At 40.4% G+C, this 20,018-nt stretch overlaps 1 protein-coding gene across 1 annotated transcript in view; it reads left to right on the top strand.

The window, feature by feature from the left end:
- The first annotated feature begins 634 nt into the window (after positions 1–634).
- Positions 635–20,018, top strand: part of ADAMTS19 (ADAM metallopeptidase with thrombospondin type 1 motif 19) — a 245,689-nt gene continuing 226,305 nt past the window's right edge. The window contains exons 1-2 of the mRNA XM_056537289.1: positions 635–1,126; positions 8,029–8,648. Coding sequence (XP_056393264.1) covers positions 1,039–1,126; positions 8,029–8,648 — 708 coding nt within the window. The 5' untranslated portion in view covers positions 635–1,038. The remainder of the gene's footprint in view (positions 1,127–8,028; positions 8,649–20,018) is intronic.

The following is a 20,018-nucleotide window of genomic DNA, read 5'->3' as shown; positions in this document are numbered from 1 at the left end:
TAGCAAAATGGTGTTAGCTTGCTTATAGATGCTCGACAAAATATTCAGAGGATACTGCTTTTGTGGTATAGAATCGGGGTTCTTCTGGATTAGAACATGTTTAGTTCCCAAATTCATTTAGTTGTAAACCACTGGTCTATGCAGTGGGCAGTTACCCAGATTTATATTTTCCAGTGCAGAATCGATACTCATGGGTGTCTGACAGAGTCTTCTATGCATTAGATTTGCCTTACCCCCACAGAGCAAAGCAAAAAGTTGCAGGTCAGATATAGAAATTACAGTAGTGCGTGCTGTAATAAGAAAGAGAACACCAGAGTACCTAGAAAGCATTGACACTGGTCCAGTTTTCCCACTACTGCTGATCTGGAAGTTCATGGGTCTCTTGTGAGCCTCTGCAATCCTACCTGCTCCCATTTCACGTGCAATTTATGCTAATAATTCATTACTTGCAGCCAATCCGCTTGCATTGGAAAGAGAGAGCCCCCTCCTCTGTGAAGGTCTGAGCTTGTATAGCCACCTACTTAGTTCCAGCGTTCTCCCTACTTCTCCTCCCCTCTTGCTGCTCTTATAACTGTGTGAGGCAAAGATAATGTGTGCAGTATTCAGTACAGCATGTGTGTGAGTGCAGGGGAGATCTGATCTCTCTCCTTCTTTTGTCTGCTTTGCAGCTGCTTTCTATTTCTCTCTTCCTGCACACAAAACTCTTTTCTTTCATCTGTCTCTCAATCCAGTGAGCTCCTTTAGCAAGCAGCTCCCACTTCATTGTGCTCATAAGGAATCTGACTTGCACCAATAACACTGAAAATTCGCTCTTTCGCTGCAGAAGAAATACTTGAACCAAAAGTTATAATTTTCCCTTTTTTGCCCCCTTCAATAAATCCACACAGACGACGGTGGAAAAAAAAAAAAGGCAAAGTTGTTCACTGGGCAGTGATTCACTAACTTTGCTGGAAAAAAAAGCTGGGGAAGCAAGCAACACACATTGGCAGATTTAAGACTCTTTCAGCGTCTGTTCCATGTGTTTAGACCATTAAGGGGATGGGGCAAGAAAAAGGGATGGGACTGCACTGCAACTGCTGCCTTGTCTATGTGTTCTTGTGTATCCTGTCATGTAGGATCAGTACAGGTAGGTGGAATGCTTCTGTTGTGTGCATGCTATCTTATGTCTTATCTTGTTCAAATACATTTTCATCATTGCTTGCTACATAGGCAGTTGCTGGTAAAAACCATGCCATAAGGTCATCCCTGCAGGTCTTTTATGTCTATTACTCCACTGATGTGCACTTGCCTTCCATGTCATTATACATTGTAGGTCAACTTAATAATTAAACATAGCCCTTTGTGGTACATGCACAGAGAAAGGTATAGTCATGCATAGATAGCAGCTGAGAATGGCAGCAAACCAGTGCCAACTATATACTGTAAAATGGCAATAAACTGTGATCTTAGTACTTTTTGCTATGTAATTATTATTTATTCAATATATGCAGGCATCTTATTATCACTGTCATCTTACTCATTGTCAAACTACCCAACTATCAGCAACTTGACACAGCGAGCTACTACAGGTGTATTTTGCCTTCAGCGAAACCTATGAATAGTCATGTTGACCTGGGAATTTAAACATGCATTTGGAGTTGTAGTATGTTAGTCAAATGATACATTCTACACATTTTTAAAACAGTTTGTAGAAAAAAATCATCAAATAAAAAAAATTCACCTTCAAGTCACCAAAGTAGGATTAGTATATTACTATGGTCACTTGAAGGTGGATTTTTTTATTTGATTATTTTTTTCTACAAACTTTAAAAAAAAATGTGTAGAATGTATCATCCGACTAACATACTACAACTCCAAATGCATGTTCAAATTCCCAGGTCAACATGACTATTCATAGGTTTCGCTGAAGGCAAAATACACCCTGTGTCAAGTTGCTGATAGTTGGGTAGTTTGTCAATGAGTAAGATGACAGGAGTTAACAGTGAATGGAATCTGAACTGCTGTTATTATTCAAGTTTCGGAAGCATGTAACACTTGAGGGAATATGTTTCCAATGGATAAATTAGGTTTTGTATATTATAGACAATACATGTTTATATTATATAACAAAAAGTGTACTTCCATGTATTTAGTTTGTATGTGCTGGATCGTGATGTGCCAGGGGGAGTGCAGAAAAAAAATTGTATGTACATACACTGTAAATTGTAATTTATCAGTCTGTGAAAGTGTATGATAACACTGTCATCAAAGACATAGGTTCTATAGAGGCAGAGCATGCAGGTGCTATGTGGCCCCTGGAGAGAGGGGACCAGTTCAGCTGTAGCCTTCCCTATTTTAAGGGGTGATGAGAACCTGTACAGGGGTCCCTTCTCTACAGGTCCTACAACATTCTCAAACAATAGTATGGTCATTGAAAGGAATAGCTCCGGTGTGAAGTGCGTTTGTATCAGCCACCACCAATAGGGAAAGTCCATTTATTGCCTTAAGGCAGCTTCACCATTGTGTATGCTCCTGACCATGAGACTAGTTTTTACATGTCTTTATGCACATTTTACACATTCACATTTATAATTCGTTCTTATTCTATCTGTATTTTACTGTCACTTTGTGTAGCATCTTTTTGCAATAGCTATAAGCACTAGAACTCTACAGTTTAATACCTAAAATATAACTTTTTATTGAATCAAATTCTAGTAAAGGAGTATTCTGGATATGATGACATGGGTTTTCTATGCGGAAAGTTCCAAATATAAGGGAGGGCATAAGCAACCAGAATGTACAAATGTCTTATCCTTCCAGAATTGTCCTTATCACTCATGTAAAAGATAATTCTCTCGGTTCTTTTTGTGCTGCGTGTTACCTTTATCCAGATACTGCATGGACAGAAAAGGTTATCATCCTTTCCCTATATCTTTCACCTCACTTGTTCCTCCAAGCAGAGCACTCACCCTGAAAAGGGCAACCCAGCCACTCTATCCCGAAGGAGACCCCGACATAAAAACCACTAACAAAAGATATGCAGTGATATTCCAAAATGTAAACATTAGAATATCTTTAGAAACAAATCTGTAGAACCTTAGGGGACAAAACATATGTATGGCATCCCACATGTGTATGGCATCCATATGTCTGTGGAATATAGTTCTGCGAGGAGGTCATTACTGTATAGGACTGAAAGGCATCCTTTTTGCTAAATATATTGCAGCATTTACATCTTTTTGTTGAGGGTTTGTGATGTCAGGGTTAATTCAAGGTCTCCCCACAAATAGAGTGGTGAAGGTAGCTATTTTTTGGGGCAAGTGCTCTGCTTAGTGGCACAGGCTGTGAAATAAAGATATAGGGAAAGTTTTCCTGTACACATTTAGCACCATCCAGAATCTGGACAAAGCTTCTAAGCAAAATAGATCTAACAAACAGTGGTCTAGTTGTCTGTGACACCACAACACTTTTCACCTGAGACAGAACTCAACTACTTAAGTAATAAGGACTACTGCAGTGGTCTTCATACTGTGGACCTCCAGATGTTGCTTGCAAACCCACAACTCCCAGCACGCCCAGACAGCCCTTGTAGTTTTGCAACAAGTGAAGGTTCAACGTTTGGAGACCACTGGACTACTAAACAAAAGAAATCTTTACATTGTGGTTGTGTATACCCTCACTGGTGTGGTGCGAAACTCAGATCAGAACCAAAGACTTGTGAATAACTTTGTGCAGATCCAAATACAGACTGGCTAGAAACAAGGATTTCTATAATAAAGAGGTACTACGGGGGAAAACATTTTTTTTAAATCAACTGGTGCCAGAAAGTTAAACAGATTTGTAAATTACTTCTATTAAAAAATTTTTACCCTTCCAGTATTTTTAAGCAGCTGTATGCTACAGAGGAAATTATTTTCTTATTGAATTTCTTTTTATTTTGTCCACAGTGCTCTCTGCTGACACCTGATGTCCGTATCAGGAACTGTCCAGAGCAGGAGAAAATCCTCATAGCAAAGCCATGCTACTCTGGACAGTTCCCATAAGGACCTATAACACTGCACACACTGATCTTTATCATTGATCACTGGTTTCTCATAAGAAACCAGTGATCGATGATTCTGCCGCTTGACTGCTCATGCCTGGATCTCAGGCACTGAGCAGTCATTCGGCGATCGGACAGCGAGGAGGCAGGTAGGCCCTCCCGCTGTCCTGTAAGCTGTTCGGGATGCCGCAATTTCGCCGCGGCTATCCCGAACAGCCCACTGAGCTAACCGGTATACTTTCACTTTCACTTTAGACGCGGCATTCAACTTTGAACGCCGCATCTAAAGGGTTAATAGCGTGCGGCACCACGATCAATGCCGCGCGCTATTAGCCACGGGTCCTGGCCGTTGTTAGAGGCCGTGCCCGACCCGCGTTATAGATCGGGTGCGGACACATGACGTTCCAGTACGTTATGTGTCCTTAAGGGGTTAAATGCAATATCAGGTGTATTATGCTCCAAGTACATGCTACGCTAAGCCGCCTGCATCTATACATTATACAGGACAATCGCAGTGGGTGTAAGGAGTGACACCCGGGGCAATCTGTCTATTAGCACAGGTACTACTACTCCCGTCATGGAACAGTCTGTTCCATGCTGGGAGTAGAAGTACTACATAAAAAATGTAAAAAAATAAAAAAAGAGAAAAAAAGGGAAACACACACACTTTATTAAACACATTATTGAAATACATTACTAATAAAAATTTGCAGAGAATTTATTCGGATTGAATCGATTTTTTTATTTTTTCATTTGCTCATCTCTAGTGATGACTCTTGATTTTTCTTATTTACATTTTCTGAGGACCTTTATGATTATTACAGATGGAACCACGAATTCTAGATCTTTACTCCACAGAAGATTCATGGCATCCACATCATCTATATGGTCTTATCTGCTTAGGGAACACAACTTCAAAACCCTTCCTGTTCTTGTAGGTGGCCATAACGTCTATAAATGGGTTTCTTAGGAACTCACTTTGAGAAAAACTTTTTTGATTTATTCTCAATTAAATGTGAAGAGGAAACAAGTGCCTTAACCCACCTACTCTCTTTTCTTCCTCTGAATATGGATTGCTAAAATTCCCATTACATTGTGTACTAATTGCACAATGTTCTCTGAAACATTGGCAGCAGGGAAAGGGATCTTGTCCTGCCTTAAAGGGGTACTCCACTGGCCACTATTAGGAACATTTAGGTCCGAAAGCTGTGTGCGTGGGCTGCGAGGGTCGACCATGACCACCTTGTGCGGTCAGGCCACTCCCCCTCAATGCAAGTCTATAAGAGGGAGTGTGGCAGCTGTCACGCCTCCTCTTATAGACTTGCATTAAAGGGGGCTTTAATGCAAGTCTATAAGAGGAGGCGTGACAGGGGTCTCTAAACTCTAGGCCTCCAGATGTTGCAAAACTACAACTCCCAGCATACCCAGACAGCTGTTTGCTGTTTGGACATACTGGGATTTGCAGTTTTGCAACAGCTGGAGGGCAACAGTTTGGAGATCACTGTGCAGTGGTCTATAAACTGTGGCCTTCTAGATCTTGCAAAACTACAACTCCTAGCATGCCCACACAACAGTTGGCTGTCTGGGCATGCTGGGATTTGTAGTTTTGCAACATCTGGAGGGCCACAGTTTGGAGATCACTGTGCAGTGGTCTCTAAACTGTAGCCCTCCAGATGTTGCAAAACTGCAAATCCCAGTATGCCCAAACAGCAAGGCAAACAACAGTAGCCATGCAAAGGAGACTCCCAAAAGAGGTGAAAGGTTGTTGGACAAGTTGGGCAGTACCTTGTCTTGTACAGATGTATGAATAACTGAAGATGCAGTCCCTGTTGAATTGACATCCATGACAATTCTTTGTGCCAATTGGTTAACATGCCAAAAGCCAGTAGGTGACTCCAGTAAGCTCTGATGAGCTTGTGGATAATCTAAGGTTTCTGCAAGTTAATTCCTCCAATTGGAATTCCCTCATAAAATGGGCAACATCTCAACAGAACCAAGGAGTGTGCCAGCTGATTGGGAAGATGCGGTCCCATTTGTCCCAGCCAAGGCCTTAGTGAGACATGGTCCTGCCTGCAGTATTCAGAAATCTTTACATAATTTGCCGAAACCTGAATCATGGAGATTGGTAATTGACTTCTATCAAGCTCACTGGGGTACTAGTTGTCTTTGTAGAGATCCAGCCTATGTATGCTGGTGTATCAGTCTAATAGGCAATGCCCAATTTAGCTCTCCATTAGAAGTTAAATGTTTGCTCTTGGTTGGACAGTAATGTTTTGGTTTTTTTAAGAAATCTAGATGGTGTCAGGAGTCTTACAATTGAGTTTACAATGCAATTTGAATAATTTGTTTAACTTTATTTTGTTACATTTCCATTACAATACCGATGATACTAAAAGTATATATATATATATATATATATATATATATATATATATATATATATATCTAAGGTTTTTTTTATTCTGACATTGGAAAACACATATTATGTAGAAGATCTGGGAATCTGCATGTTGTGGCATATCTGCATTTCCTCTGATCCCAACTATTACAAAAGCATGCCACCTGTATGTTGCAATGATGCCTGTTGCAGATGACATGGGCACAGCTGTGGAACTTGCATCATCCCCATAGTGTAATAGTATGGAGGAATGCAGGAACTGACTGCTCAACATGATACTATATTGTGGCATGAAAAGCAAATCCCAAAATATCTAATCTAAAACATAGCCAGTCAGTCAGTTGCTATGGTTGGTTTTAAAGGGTTACTCCGCTGCTCCCTGCTGCACACGGCATTCATAATTATTGTTCCTAAACGCTGGGTGCAGCAGTGGTGACAATGACATCATGCCACGCCCCCTCCATTCATGTCTATGGGAGGGGGCGTGACGACCGTCACGCCTCCTCCCATGGACATGAATGGAGGGGGCATGGCGTTTTGGCCACCACCGTTGCACCAGCGTTTAGAAACAAAAATTATGAACGCAGCGTGCAGTAGGGAGCAGCGCAGTAACCCATTAAGAATACAACCCAGAAATACAAAAGTACCAACTGAACCATTATGCACTGCTTTCTTTAAAGAATCATGGTTTGGTTATATAATGATATGCATAATTTCTGTAGGTTTGCAAACATGTTTTCAGGTCCCTTTACCTTTAGTTATCTTGTAGTTTGAACTTTATGCAATAAAGGACTTATCTTAGACAAATCTTTTAGCTCACGTTTAACTCTATACAGTCTATACACTGTGCTGAGCTGAGGGCCCACCTGCATTTCCTGACTTTTGTCTCTGCTAGGCTGCTGCAGGAGACAATCTGCTAAAGGACTGCAGGCAGGACCAGAAGGAGGACCCCTGGTGGCCAAACTTTAGGGGTTCATTTAATACATATAATCACAAAATTGTATTAAGAAGTATATTAGAAAAGTAATTCAAATAAGCTTACAGTCCCAATTATTTGCTTACAGATGTAAAATCTAGTCCACTAGTACACTGCAGTCATCATGAATAATTTTGGGGTTATTTAATCGGTCGCTGTGTCCTTGACACATTTTATTTTGGTATTTTAAGAAGTTTTCTCTATAGAAGATATACGTGTCTTGAGATCATAAATCCACATCATAGTTGGCGGTGAATTTACATCTTTTAGCATGAAGGTTAATAGCTATGAATCCTTTCACGAAGCTAAGAGTAATGTCAGACTGCTGCAGCAACTGTTCGGTGGTCAGGAAGATCCGCGTAACTGTACTGTACCAGCAACTGTACTGCCGAGCATGGACTGTGTCTCTCTTCAGATCCGGCGGAAGTTTAACATAGAATTACGCCTAAAGCTTACAGCTATATCCATTGTTAAGGAAAGAATGGGATTATGTCCTGTGAGATAAGTGAAGCCATTCCTAAATTCCTGATCCATTGCCCTTTCTGCATTTGCCATAAGACAGTTTGTTGACGTTGATACATGAATTGCTTCATTGCCTTTGAAATGATTTCCTGCCTTTATTATATTTTTAAGGTGTTATTTCATTATCCAAAATGGATGAGGAATGGGAAGTTGTTTTTCCATCTCTATGGGGATCACAGGAAAGAGCAAAAGATGGACGGACCATTGTGGAACCAGTTTTTCAAGATGCCTACAAAAACCAAAGCAGTGAGGACCTTCCTTCATCAAATAATCAGGCTGCTATTAGTTCAAGGGAAGTTCGTTCGGTATCCTCTCTTTCACCTACTCCAAGTTATTTTCATCAACAAATGGATCGGGATGAGGAGCAATATGACGAACAGGAGGATCATGAGCTTCACCGTTTTGCTTCTTTTCCTTGGTTGTCTGAAGCAAAAACAGTAAACACATCTTCCTCCAGTATAACATCCCGTTCTGGAAAATTTAACAGTTCTTCAGGATCAATAGATCATAATGGAAAGATAAAATTAAAGATTTCTGCCTTTGGAAAGGACCTGTATCTTTTACTGAAAAAGGATAACCGTTTTTTGTCTCCAAGCTTTGTGGTTGAAGAAAGGAAGAGAGACAAGAAGGAATCATTGAATGTCGGGAACACAGATAGAGATTGTTATTATAGTGGCACTGTGCTTGGACATCGGGGATCGTTTGCTTCTTTCAGTACATGTGGAGGACTGGTAAGTTCATAGCATAAGTATAAAACCATCTCTTTTAAGTTTAACTGTATTGAATTGTATTGTCATATTTAAAAGTAAACATTTAATAAATATAATATCACTGAATGGAAAATACTTAGTCTTGACAAATCATGGATAAAACACACAATGATAGACCACCATATTTACAAATAAGCTCACAAATGGCACCAACTAATCCAAGGCCTTCCCTGCTGCTCTTTATAATATGGCCATGTGTAATGGAATTGTTTTTTTTTTTCTTTCTCATAATGCTATGAAATTAATTTGATCTAAAGATTAATATTTAGGAATGTAAGCATTTTAGCATGTATGTGCTCCTTTGTCACTAAAAATGGCATTTTAAAAGATTTACTACATCTCAGGCTAAATCTGAAGCCATTATTCTGATGATATATAACCATTCTTGTATTTGCCTGTGAGACAAAAACTTCCGATATGCATGTTCATACAAGTATATTGCCTGAAGCTTTACTACAGTGTTTCAAAAATATTGTTGAGGTGAATGATATCATTGATTTTGAGAATATGCATCCCCCTCCCATATGGCCAATATGTAAGTCATAATCCCTGCTTAACCCCTTAATGACATAAGATGTAAATTAATTAGCAGCCAGGGACCCTCTGGTAATGGCGCACGTCAGCGATCGTGCTGATGTGTGCCATTACCTCCACTAAAATGGATGACCGGATCACCCTCGGCGCTGCCGCGGGGATCCGATCATACATAATGGCGGATGGAGGTCCCCTCACCTGCCTCTGTCCGTTTCCAGGGGTCTTCTGCTCTGGTCTGAGATCGAACAGACCAGAGCAGAAGATCGCTGATAACACTGATCAGTGCTATGTCCTATGCATAGCACTGAACAGTGTTAGCAATCAAGTTATTCCTATAAATAGTCCCCTATTATAGAGACTATTAAAGTGCATTAAAGTGTAAAAAAAAATTAAAAAGTGGAAAAAAAGGGAAAACATTTGAAATATCCCCTCCCTCAATAAAAATGTAAATTGTCACTTTTTCCCATTTTTCCCATTTTTCCAATTCCCAGAAAGTGTAAAAAATTTATAAAAAAATATATTTGGTATCGCTGCATGTGTACATGTCCGAACTATCAAAATATAATGTTATTGATCCCGTACGGAGAACAGTGTAAACAGTGTAATCAAAAAAAGTACAGATCACAGCACAATAAATGAGTCCTCACACCGCCGTTTATATGGAAAAATAAAAAAGTTATAGGTCGTCAAAATAGAGGGATTTTAAACATACTAATTGGGTTAAAAAGTTTGAGATTTTTTTTAAGCAGTACAATAATAGAAAAGTATGCAATCATGAGTATCATTTTAATCATATTGACCCACAGAATAAAGAAAACATGTCATTTTTACCATAAATTGTTCAGCGTGAAAACGAAACCTTCCAAAATTGCAAAATTGCGGTATTTTTTTAAATTTCTCTAAACAATTTTTATTTATTTTTTTCTCCATACAATTTTATGGTAAAGTGACAAGCCCTCATACTAGTCTGGGGATGAAAATATAAAAGAGTTATGATTTTTAGAAGGCGAGGAGGAAAAAACAAAAAAGCTAAAATGAAATGGGCTGCATCCTTAAAGGGGTACTCCGGTGGAAAACATATTTTTTCAAATCAGCTGGTGCCAGAAAGTTAAACAGATTTGTAAATTACTTCTATTAAAAAATATTTACCCTTCTAGTACTTTTTAACAGCTGTATGCTACAGAGGAAGTTGGTTAAACTTGATGGATGTATATCTTTTTTTTTCTGCCATTCTAACTATGGGGGAGAGTTCTCAAAACCTGTGCAGAGGTAAAAACCCTGAAAAGAAATACTGCCAGTGGCTCCCAAAATATAACTGCAAAACAAATATTGTCATGTCTATTATGCCCCAGGCAGCAATGGTGCTGTACATTATAATAATGGACCAAACAGTAATAGTGTACAAAAAAGTACAGTATTTTGTACCCAACATAGTAATAGAACAGAAATAGTCATCTCAGTTCTCCCAAACAGTAGTGCCCCTTCATTAGCTTATGCAACACTAATGCACCTTTGATGCCCCTACACATTAATAATGACATAGTGATAAGGTGTCTTACCAATCCTGAGAAGCACTTCAACTGATGTTTCTGGACTCATTACTTGGGGAACAAAAATCTGCAATTATTGCTGACTAATAGTAAAGTTCAAAAATAAATATATATATATATATATATATATATATATATATATATATATACATATGGTGTTTGTAACTCTGCCAAGAAAAGCTGTACCAACAGAGAATGGGACAGATCTACTGAAACTAACTAAGGGTAGGGTCACATGTGCCATATTCTGATGCGTATTTGCTCCTGTGTACTCTCCTACCCATTAAAGCCAATGAGTAGCAAAATCAGCTGCAGAAAATATGCAGCTAAACATTTATATGGGCTTTTATAACTGTCCTTGTTACTCCTTGCTAGCCATTGTATTCTGCCCTACTATAAGTCCTGGGGGGTTGTGAGTAGAAGTAGAAAAGCATAAAAAACTGCATGCATGAAAAGACAAACTGATCCAAGTAGTGAGCCCTATTTACTTTTTACCTTTATCTTATAGATATAGGGGATAAGATAGGGGATAAGATGTCTGATCGCGGAGGGCACACAGCTGGGACCCCCCCCCCCCCCACGATCTCCGTGCAGCACCCGCATTCTATGTTGGGCTGCTGCTCCAGTGTCGGAGGGGACGTGGTGTGATGTCACATCTCCAGTCCCGGAAACACACAGGTTTCCAAGACTGGAGCAGCAGCCCGGCATAGAATGTGGCGGGTCCCAGTCGCAGGCCCCCACAATCAGACATCTTATCCAAAGGATAGGGGATATGATGTCTATGGCCAGTATACACCTTTAAATTCACTTACTTTGGATGGAATTTGTTTCAAGCATCTACTACTCTCTCAGTAAAATATTACTGAGATCCATTGTTAGGGCCCAGGAAATAAAGCTACTATAGGGGAAGTTGTGCAGTCTAGCCACCAGCCAGCATTGTTCCAATGTCCACACCGGTTGCTGTTGATCACAGTAATAGCTCTCCCAGCACAAGAACTTGAATGCCTTTAAAGGGGCACTCCGCTGCTTAGCATTTAGAACAAACTGTTCCGAACGCTGGAGCCAGCGACGGGAGCTCGTGATGTCATAGCCCTGCCCCCTCATGATGTCACGCTCCGCCCCCTCAATGCAAGTCTATGGGAGGGGGCGAGACAGCCATCACACCCACCTCCCATAGACTTTTATTGAGGGGGTGGGGCATTACATCATGAGGGGGCGGGGCTATGACATCACAAGCTTCTGGAGCTGGCTCCAGTGTTCTGAACAGTTTGTTCCAAACACTGAGCAGCAGAGTACCCCTTTAAGTTGCAAATGTAATCTATTAAAATCTTGTTTACAGTTCAAAATAACCTATATCTGTAGTCTAAGTATAAAGCAGTAGATAGGTGAAAGTTAATTCACTTTGGGGAAGATTTATCAAAACCTGTCCAGTGGAAAAGTTGCTGAGTTGCTTCTTTCATTTTTAACAGGGCCTATGCAAAATGAAAGAAGCAATCTGATTGGTTGCTATGGGCAACTTGACAATTTTCCCTCTGCACAGGTTTTGATAAATTTCCACCTTTGGGTGTAACCTTACAATTACAATACCTGTCTGAATTTTCTGCTGGAATGGCAAAACATGGTTCATTCCTTGGTTTTCTTAAAGGGGTACTCCGGTGCTTAGACATCGTATCCCCTATCCAAAGGATGGGGGATAAGATGCCTGATCGCGGGAGTCCCGCCGCTGGGGACCCCTGTGATCTTGCACGATCGTTTCGCTTCTAAAATGCTTCCTCAGGGGAAGCATTTTAGAAGTGAAACGATCGTTGGGCTTGGTAGGTATGGTCTGGCATTCTTGACAATCTGCTTGGGCATTGGGCTATGTTCTTTCCAATTTGACATACGCTTGTCACAGTCTTATACTGCGGTTTACCTGTATCCTTAACCCTTATTGCCATATATTCATGTGATTATTCCGGCATACTATATCACATACAGACCTATACCTGCCTTTCTATAGTGATCCAGTGCCTCTTATTTTATGTATTCTGTACTTTTCTATGTATGTTTTAACTTTGTGAGTTTAATAAAGTATATGGATTTATAATGATTTTATGCATTTGTGTGCACTGATTGGTACACGTCATTGGGGTTCTCATAGGGGATAAGATGTCTAAGCACCGGAGAACCCCTTTAAAAGCCCAAAGAGACTATTCTGGATGGTTTGGGCTATATGTGGAAAAATTCTAAAGTAAAAAGAATACACTTCAAATGCCAGTAAAAAAAAAAAATCAGTTTACAGCCGCAGCCTAGTTCCATGGAATGACATTGCCTCAGTCCCTGTCATTAAAAGTAAAGGCATCTGTCATATCCAACACATCTAGAAGTGCACATCATGCATCTGTCAATTCTACTCGCTTGCAGCACTTTCTACTATGCCATACTTTACTGTATTCAAACAAATAGAAGGATTCCTTAGTTTACAGTACGTGGTTTGTCATTGGTCATAATTATTCATGACAAGGTAGAACACATAGCTAAGATGTATTCATCACTGAACCATCTTTCATTATACAAGAAAGTAGCTAAATATTATTCCAAGTATTTCCTAAAATTTCACCTTGTGGTATTTGGTTTCTTTAGTGATAAATCTGTGCATTGTAAATCTGTCAGGTGGAACATGCAACATGTCAAAAAGAAAACTTAAGCAGATTAACTCTTCCTTAAAGGGGTACTCCAGTGGAAAACATTTTTTTTTTAAATCAGCTGATGCCTGAAAGTTAAACAGATTTTTTAAATTACTTCTATTAAAAATCATTATCCTTCCAGTACTTTTTAGCAGATGTATGCTACAGAGGAAATTATTTTCTTTTTGAATTTCTTTTTTTGTCTTGTCCACAGTGCTCTCTGCTGACACCTGATGCCCGTATCAGGAACTGTCCAGAGCAGGAGAAAATCCCCATAGCAAACCTATGCTTCTCTGGACAGTTCCTGATACGGGCATAAGATGTCAGCAGAGAGCACTGTGTACAAGAAGAAAAAGAAATTCAAAAAGAAAAGAATTTCCTCTGTAGCATACAGCTACTTAAAAGTACTGGAAGGGTAAAGATTTTTTTTAATAGAAGTAATTTACAAATCTGTTTAACTTTCTGGCAACAGTTGATAAAAAAAAAAAAAATGTTTTCCACCGGAGTACCCCTTTAAGCTCTGTCAACTATAAGAATAGGTGGGATTTAACTAAAAGTATATTAAAGGCGTACTTCGGAGAAACAAATGTTTTCAAATCATCTGATGCCAGAAAGTTAAACAGATTTGTAAATTACTTCTATTTAAAAATCTAACCATACAGTACTTATCAGCTGCTGTATGCTCCAGAGGAAGTTGTTTTCTTTTCAAATTTCTTTTCTGTCTGGTCTGTTCCTTTCTGTTCATGTCAGGAACTGTCCAGAGCAGGATAGGTTTGCTATGTGCATTTGCTCCTGCTCTGGACAGTTCCTAGACAGAGGTGTCAGCAGAGAGCACTGTGGTCAGAAAGAAAAGAGCAACTCAATAAGTACTGGAAGGATTGATATTTTTATATAGAAGTCATTTCCAAATTTGTATAACTTTCTGGTATCAGCTGTCATGACTGGCAGAAGCTACATCTTGCTATCCTTTTTTGATATTATATGCCACTATTTTATTACAGGGATGCAGTAGGCTTTTATGAGCATTTTAGCTCAGTAAGAGTACTGAATATGATGATTTTCGAAATGATGTAACCAAAAGCATTCTAGAAAAGTGGTCTCAAATTCAACCTTCATGCAATTTACAGATTGTTATCCTCACCCATAATAGAGGTTACATTGCATTACATTACATAGCATGCGGGACTTCATAAATTCACAACGACAATTAACCAGGCACTTTTCAATATATTTATACAGTGGTCCCTCAACATATGATATTAATTGGTTCCAGGAGAACCATCATATGTTGAAACCATCATATGTCGAGTACATATGTCTATGTAAAAATGGTAATTGGTTCTGGGGCCTCGGAACCATTGTATGTTGAATACATATCTCTATGGGAAACTGCTAATTGGTTCTGGGATGACCATTGTATGTTGAGTGTATGGGGAGTGTTTAACAAACCAGGGTGCCTCCAGCTGTTGCACAACTACAACTCCCAGCATGCATGTACAGCCATTTACTGTCTGGGCATGCTGGGAGTTATAGCTTTGCAACAGCTGGAGGCACACTGATAGGGAAACATTGATGTATGGGGTGTATTGTGTGTATATCTATTGTATGTGATGTGTGACATCGCATACAGTGCTGTACAGTTCTTTAAATACCTTCAGGGGAGACAGAATGTCCTCTATTACGATCCTGCCGACTACAGCTCTATAGGAAAGGAAGGGGAGCAGCTCATTGGATGCCTGCAGCAAGATGCTGCAGGCTATTGGCTATGGCTGCACTGGGGGGCGGGGCTTACACAGAGCTCACAGTGGAAGCCTCCGTGAGTTAGCAGGACAGCATGTGAGTAACAGGAGGCAGAACGGGGCACACGGGGCACATTAAACAACTATCTGTCAGTTGCTGAAGTTGTCAGCACTGTCAGATAGCTGTTTGTACGATGGCCCCGACACACAGCAGCATCACATGTCGAGGCTGCCTTCAACATACGATGGGCTCTGAGAGGCCATCATATGTTGAAATGATCATATGTCGGGGCCATCATAAGTTGGGGGATCACTGTACTGTGCTATAGTTTTATGCAGTTTTCCTCTATTACTGCACATGAAGGATAGTAATAATGACATATTTTTTGGCAAACAGAATAGGAAATTCAGTAAACAGACAATACTTACACTCCTCTTCCACCTGAATGTAGCCTATGTATACTACAATACATGGAAATCTTATTGTATCCCATTACTGGATTTTGGTATTAATAGCTGTAATAAATGTAAATGATATTTTAGAGATCTGACTTGGTTTTCTACAGATAAGAAACAACTTCTTATCCTGATAATTACTCAGATTCATTTATTGTATTTCTAAATGCAACAATGTGCAACACGGGCTAATATGCTATATAACACATACGTAAGTTAATTTACTGACAAATGTTCAAGCAAGAGCAGGCGTGAATATATAATACACAGCTGGAATTAGCAACAAAACAGAGAAAGAGTTGGGGGATCAAAATCCGGTGCTAATATATCAATGAGAAGTTCTTTGTAAAGAAACAGATGTACCCATGGCAGGACCATATGAACAGCCATGCATGTGATGACAGAAATGAATAGCTCTGGGACAAATGCTTCATTTCTTACCAGATGGATCTGTTGTAAGCTAATCTTTGAGAAATGATCCAGTACACTGGAGGTTGTGATTTCTGAGGATAGTCCTACGGATCGAATATAATATACAATATACAGTTCAATAGCAGCAGTTTATGTGATCAATGAAAGAATATTGTTATGGGGTCTTTTGCCACATAGGGCTTCATAGTTCATTTACATTTTCATGATATTGTTTCTGCTTTAATTGCTTATGGGGTTTTTCCGTTTTAGGTTTATTAGGTTAATCTACAATATAAATGAACAGTTCTACAACTTTCTAGTATTCTTTGTGTTTAGGTCATCGCCAATTTCAAGAAATCTTTGTTTGTTGTGAGTAAATATGAGCACTTCCATATGTTTACATCCCTAGGCTACAAACCTATGCATACTGTACCCAGTCATTCTCTCATCTGAGAAGTGGATACAATTTTATCCACTGTAGGCAATGCTCTGTGAGATAAATGGGAAGGAATTGTTACGCCGAGCGCTCCGGGTCCCCGCTCCTCCCCGGAGCGCTCGCAACATCCTCGCTACGGCAGCGCCCCGGTCAGATCCACTGACCGGGTGCGCTGCGATACCGCCTCCAGCCGGGATGCGATTCGCGATGCGGGTGGCGCCCGCTCGCGATGCGCACCCCGGCTTCTGTACCTGACTCGCTCTCCCTCGGTCCTGTCCCGGCGCGCGCGGCCCCGCTCCCTAGGGCGCGCGCGCGCCGGGTCTCTGCGATTTAAAGGGCCACTGCGCCACTGATTGGCGCAGTGGTTCCAATTAGTGTCTTCACCTGTGCACTCCCTATGTATACCTCACTTCCCCTGCACTCCCTCGCCGGATCTTGTTGCCCTTGTGCCTAGTGAAAGCGTTCCCTTGTGTGTTCCTAGCCTGTGTTCCAGACCTCCTGCCGTTGCCCCTGACTACGATCCTTGCTGCCTGCCCCGACCTTCTGCTACGTCCGACCTTGCTTTTGTCTACTCCCTTGTACCGCGCCTATCTTCAGCAGTCAGAGAGGTTGAGCCGTTGCTAGTGGATACGACCTGGTTACTACCGCCGCAGCAAGACCATCCCGCTTTGCGGCGGGCTCTGGTGAACACCAGTAGTAACTTAGAACCGGTCCACTAGCACGGTCCACGCCAATCCCTCTCTGGCACAGAGGATCCACCTCCTGCCAGCCGGCATCGTGACAGGAATCTTATATTGCCCTAGACTGAAAATACAGTAGTTTAACTTGTATCCAATTCTTTGTTAGGGAAGGTTCACACTATGATCCCAGAGATCATGGGACTTGTAGTTGGAGGGAGGGAACTCCAACAGGAAATAGCCATTTCACAGAAAGAAACCACCAGCATTATGGTGGACTCACAACACAGCCATTTAGCCCAACAACAAGCACAGATACTTCCTAAGCATGTCCATAGCTGTCTGACAGGTAAGTACTACAGTCCCATTATGTTGAATAACCCCTTCAATATAACAGCTAAATATATCCACAGAGCACAGAGTGCTCAAGCTGAGTATAGTCTTCTGAGGATTGGGGAGAGACAAATCTATGCCAAAGATATATTATTCAAAGCTTTTCATTATGCTGATGTTTTGTAAAAAATTATATAGGACTATATAGACACGGAAATAATATATAAACATATTGCCAACAGTTAACAGTGAAATGTTGGTTTTTAAGTCCTGTACAAACATTTTGGGGCTTTATCAAATGTGATATATTTTCATGCGATTAATATTTTACTTTGATAAGCTTCTAGGGCCCTATGTGTTTATTATTATAGGATTTTATCATGAAATAAAAGCAGCATACTTTAATGGTCATTATTTGTATATTATTAGTGAGTATCTAGAGGACATGTATATATTTTATGCCACAATTTTTTATTTTGAGCAGTACGGTGCAGTGTATTAGAGAGAACAAATTACTCATATCCAATTTATGTGAGAGAGTTCTGAATATTTCACCTTCATTGCCCATGTTATTTAATAGCTCTGAAAGTGTGCTGCATATTCAATACTTCCTGCTAGTATATAGAGTCACAAAGCTATGGAGCCTCCTCCAGATGTGGCCTGTACATTCCATAAAGATTTTCATGTGTTCTTTCTTGTGATTCCAGACATCTTAAAGTGATCAGGATACTATGGAAAATTTCCATAAAATTGTACCACCATAACCTTTTTTGTGATGCCAATTCTTACCGATAATACTTTATAAAGTTCTGCATGTACACATAATATTTAGGATCATATAGATAGATTTTTCTTTACTTTACTGTTTACTGAAGACACAAGGTGTAGACCACTGATATAAATATATGAAGTCAAGCCATAAATAAGTAAATATATGCTAAACATAAATAATGCAAATGTGATCACTGAAAGCACATACTGAATAATGTATACACAGATAGGGATAACTCCGTCATAAGCTACTTGGCATCAAGGACTGGTTGAATACAATAGCATACTTACCATAGTGGCAGACCATACAGCTGCTTTGGGCCCCTTTGGGGAAAAGGGGCTCCATCCTGGTTGGTCCCATTCCTTTTTGTATTGGTAAGAAGCAATGCAGAACTCTCTCCACCGCATTGTCAGCAAATTAATGGAAGGGGGTATTAACCAATTGGTCATTGAAAGAAAGGGGAAATATAGATCAGTCCTGGGGGCAAAATCAGACACCATAATATGAGGTATAGTTTAATATTTGCCATGGGGCCCGCTTTCTTCCATGTTCACCACTGGATACATATGTTAAAGGGAAAAGGTTAGTTAATATAGGCGATTTAGACTCTTATGTTTTCATAGTCAATGGAAGATAGTTTACAAAGATATCCCCAGAAAATGGTAAAGCTGTGTATATTTAATATGTGTGCTGATGTAGACATAAGTTGGCTTTCAAGCACAAAATTGCTTAAATAAATCGGCTTCAATGGATGGCAGTAGGGGGTTAGGCATCATTAATAGCAGACAGCATACCATCACTGGAATCTGATTGACTGCTGAATATATATATATATATATATATATATATATATATATATATATATATATGTGATGTCCCAGTACAGGACGTGGTCCTGCACTACCCTTAGGCCTTGTCAGATTGAGACCCTCAGTTCTCCCAGAGAGCACCAGCTTTACCTATGACCCGCAGCTTGACCAATGGGCTTTAGTCCAGCCCCCCACTATATAAAGGCGCAGCCATTACAATTCACTCTCTTCTCTTCCTTTACTGAGACCAGCAAACACCAGAGATCTCAGTGCAAGTGATCAGCATCTGGAAGACCCCAAAAGCTACAGTAATTCCAGTAAGTCTCAAGTCTATGTCTGCTGTCACTACAAGTAGTCAAGTCCTGCATATAGTCAAGTCAAGTCCAGTCTCAAGTCAAGTTAATTATAAGTATATTGGTTCAGCAAGATGCGAGGTCTTTCTGGGAAATCTGACCTTAGCTGTGAAGATAATTTCATCTGTCTTATACTCAGTAAAGCCTTTGTTTGACCATAACTGGTTGTGGACTCTCATTTCACTACTAGCAACTGGGATAGCGGAGAAGACAGGTGTGTGGTGTTCTGGAACCCTAAAACCACACTGGTGTCATGAACACTAGGGGTTAACAACATCTTGCCCCCAGAGTTAATATCATCTGATCCTACCACTAACACTGCTACACCCATGGTCCCGTCATACACCCGTGGGTCACCACATATAGAAGACTGCTGGGCAGAAGCAATATATATTTCTCTGATGGAAGTGACTACACAGAACTATGCAGATCTGCTTAGAGGGGCACTCAAAGGATAGGGGATAAGATGTCTGACCCCCGCGATCTCCCTGCTGCACCAGGCATTCATTTAGAGCGTCGGTGCAGCGCCAGGGGCTCGTGACATCATGGCCACGCCCCGCTCAAGACAACACGGCCACGCCCCCTCAATGCAAGT

The sequence above is a fragment of the Hyla sarda genome, chromosome 1, assembly GCF_029499605.1.
Source record: "Hyla sarda isolate aHylSar1 chromosome 1, aHylSar1.hap1, whole genome shotgun sequence".
Lineage (NCBI taxonomy): Eukaryota > Metazoa > Chordata > Amphibia > Anura > Hylidae > Hyla > Hyla sarda.
Note: the sequence above shows the minus strand (reverse complement) of the source record. Positions and strands in the feature narration are given on the sequence as shown.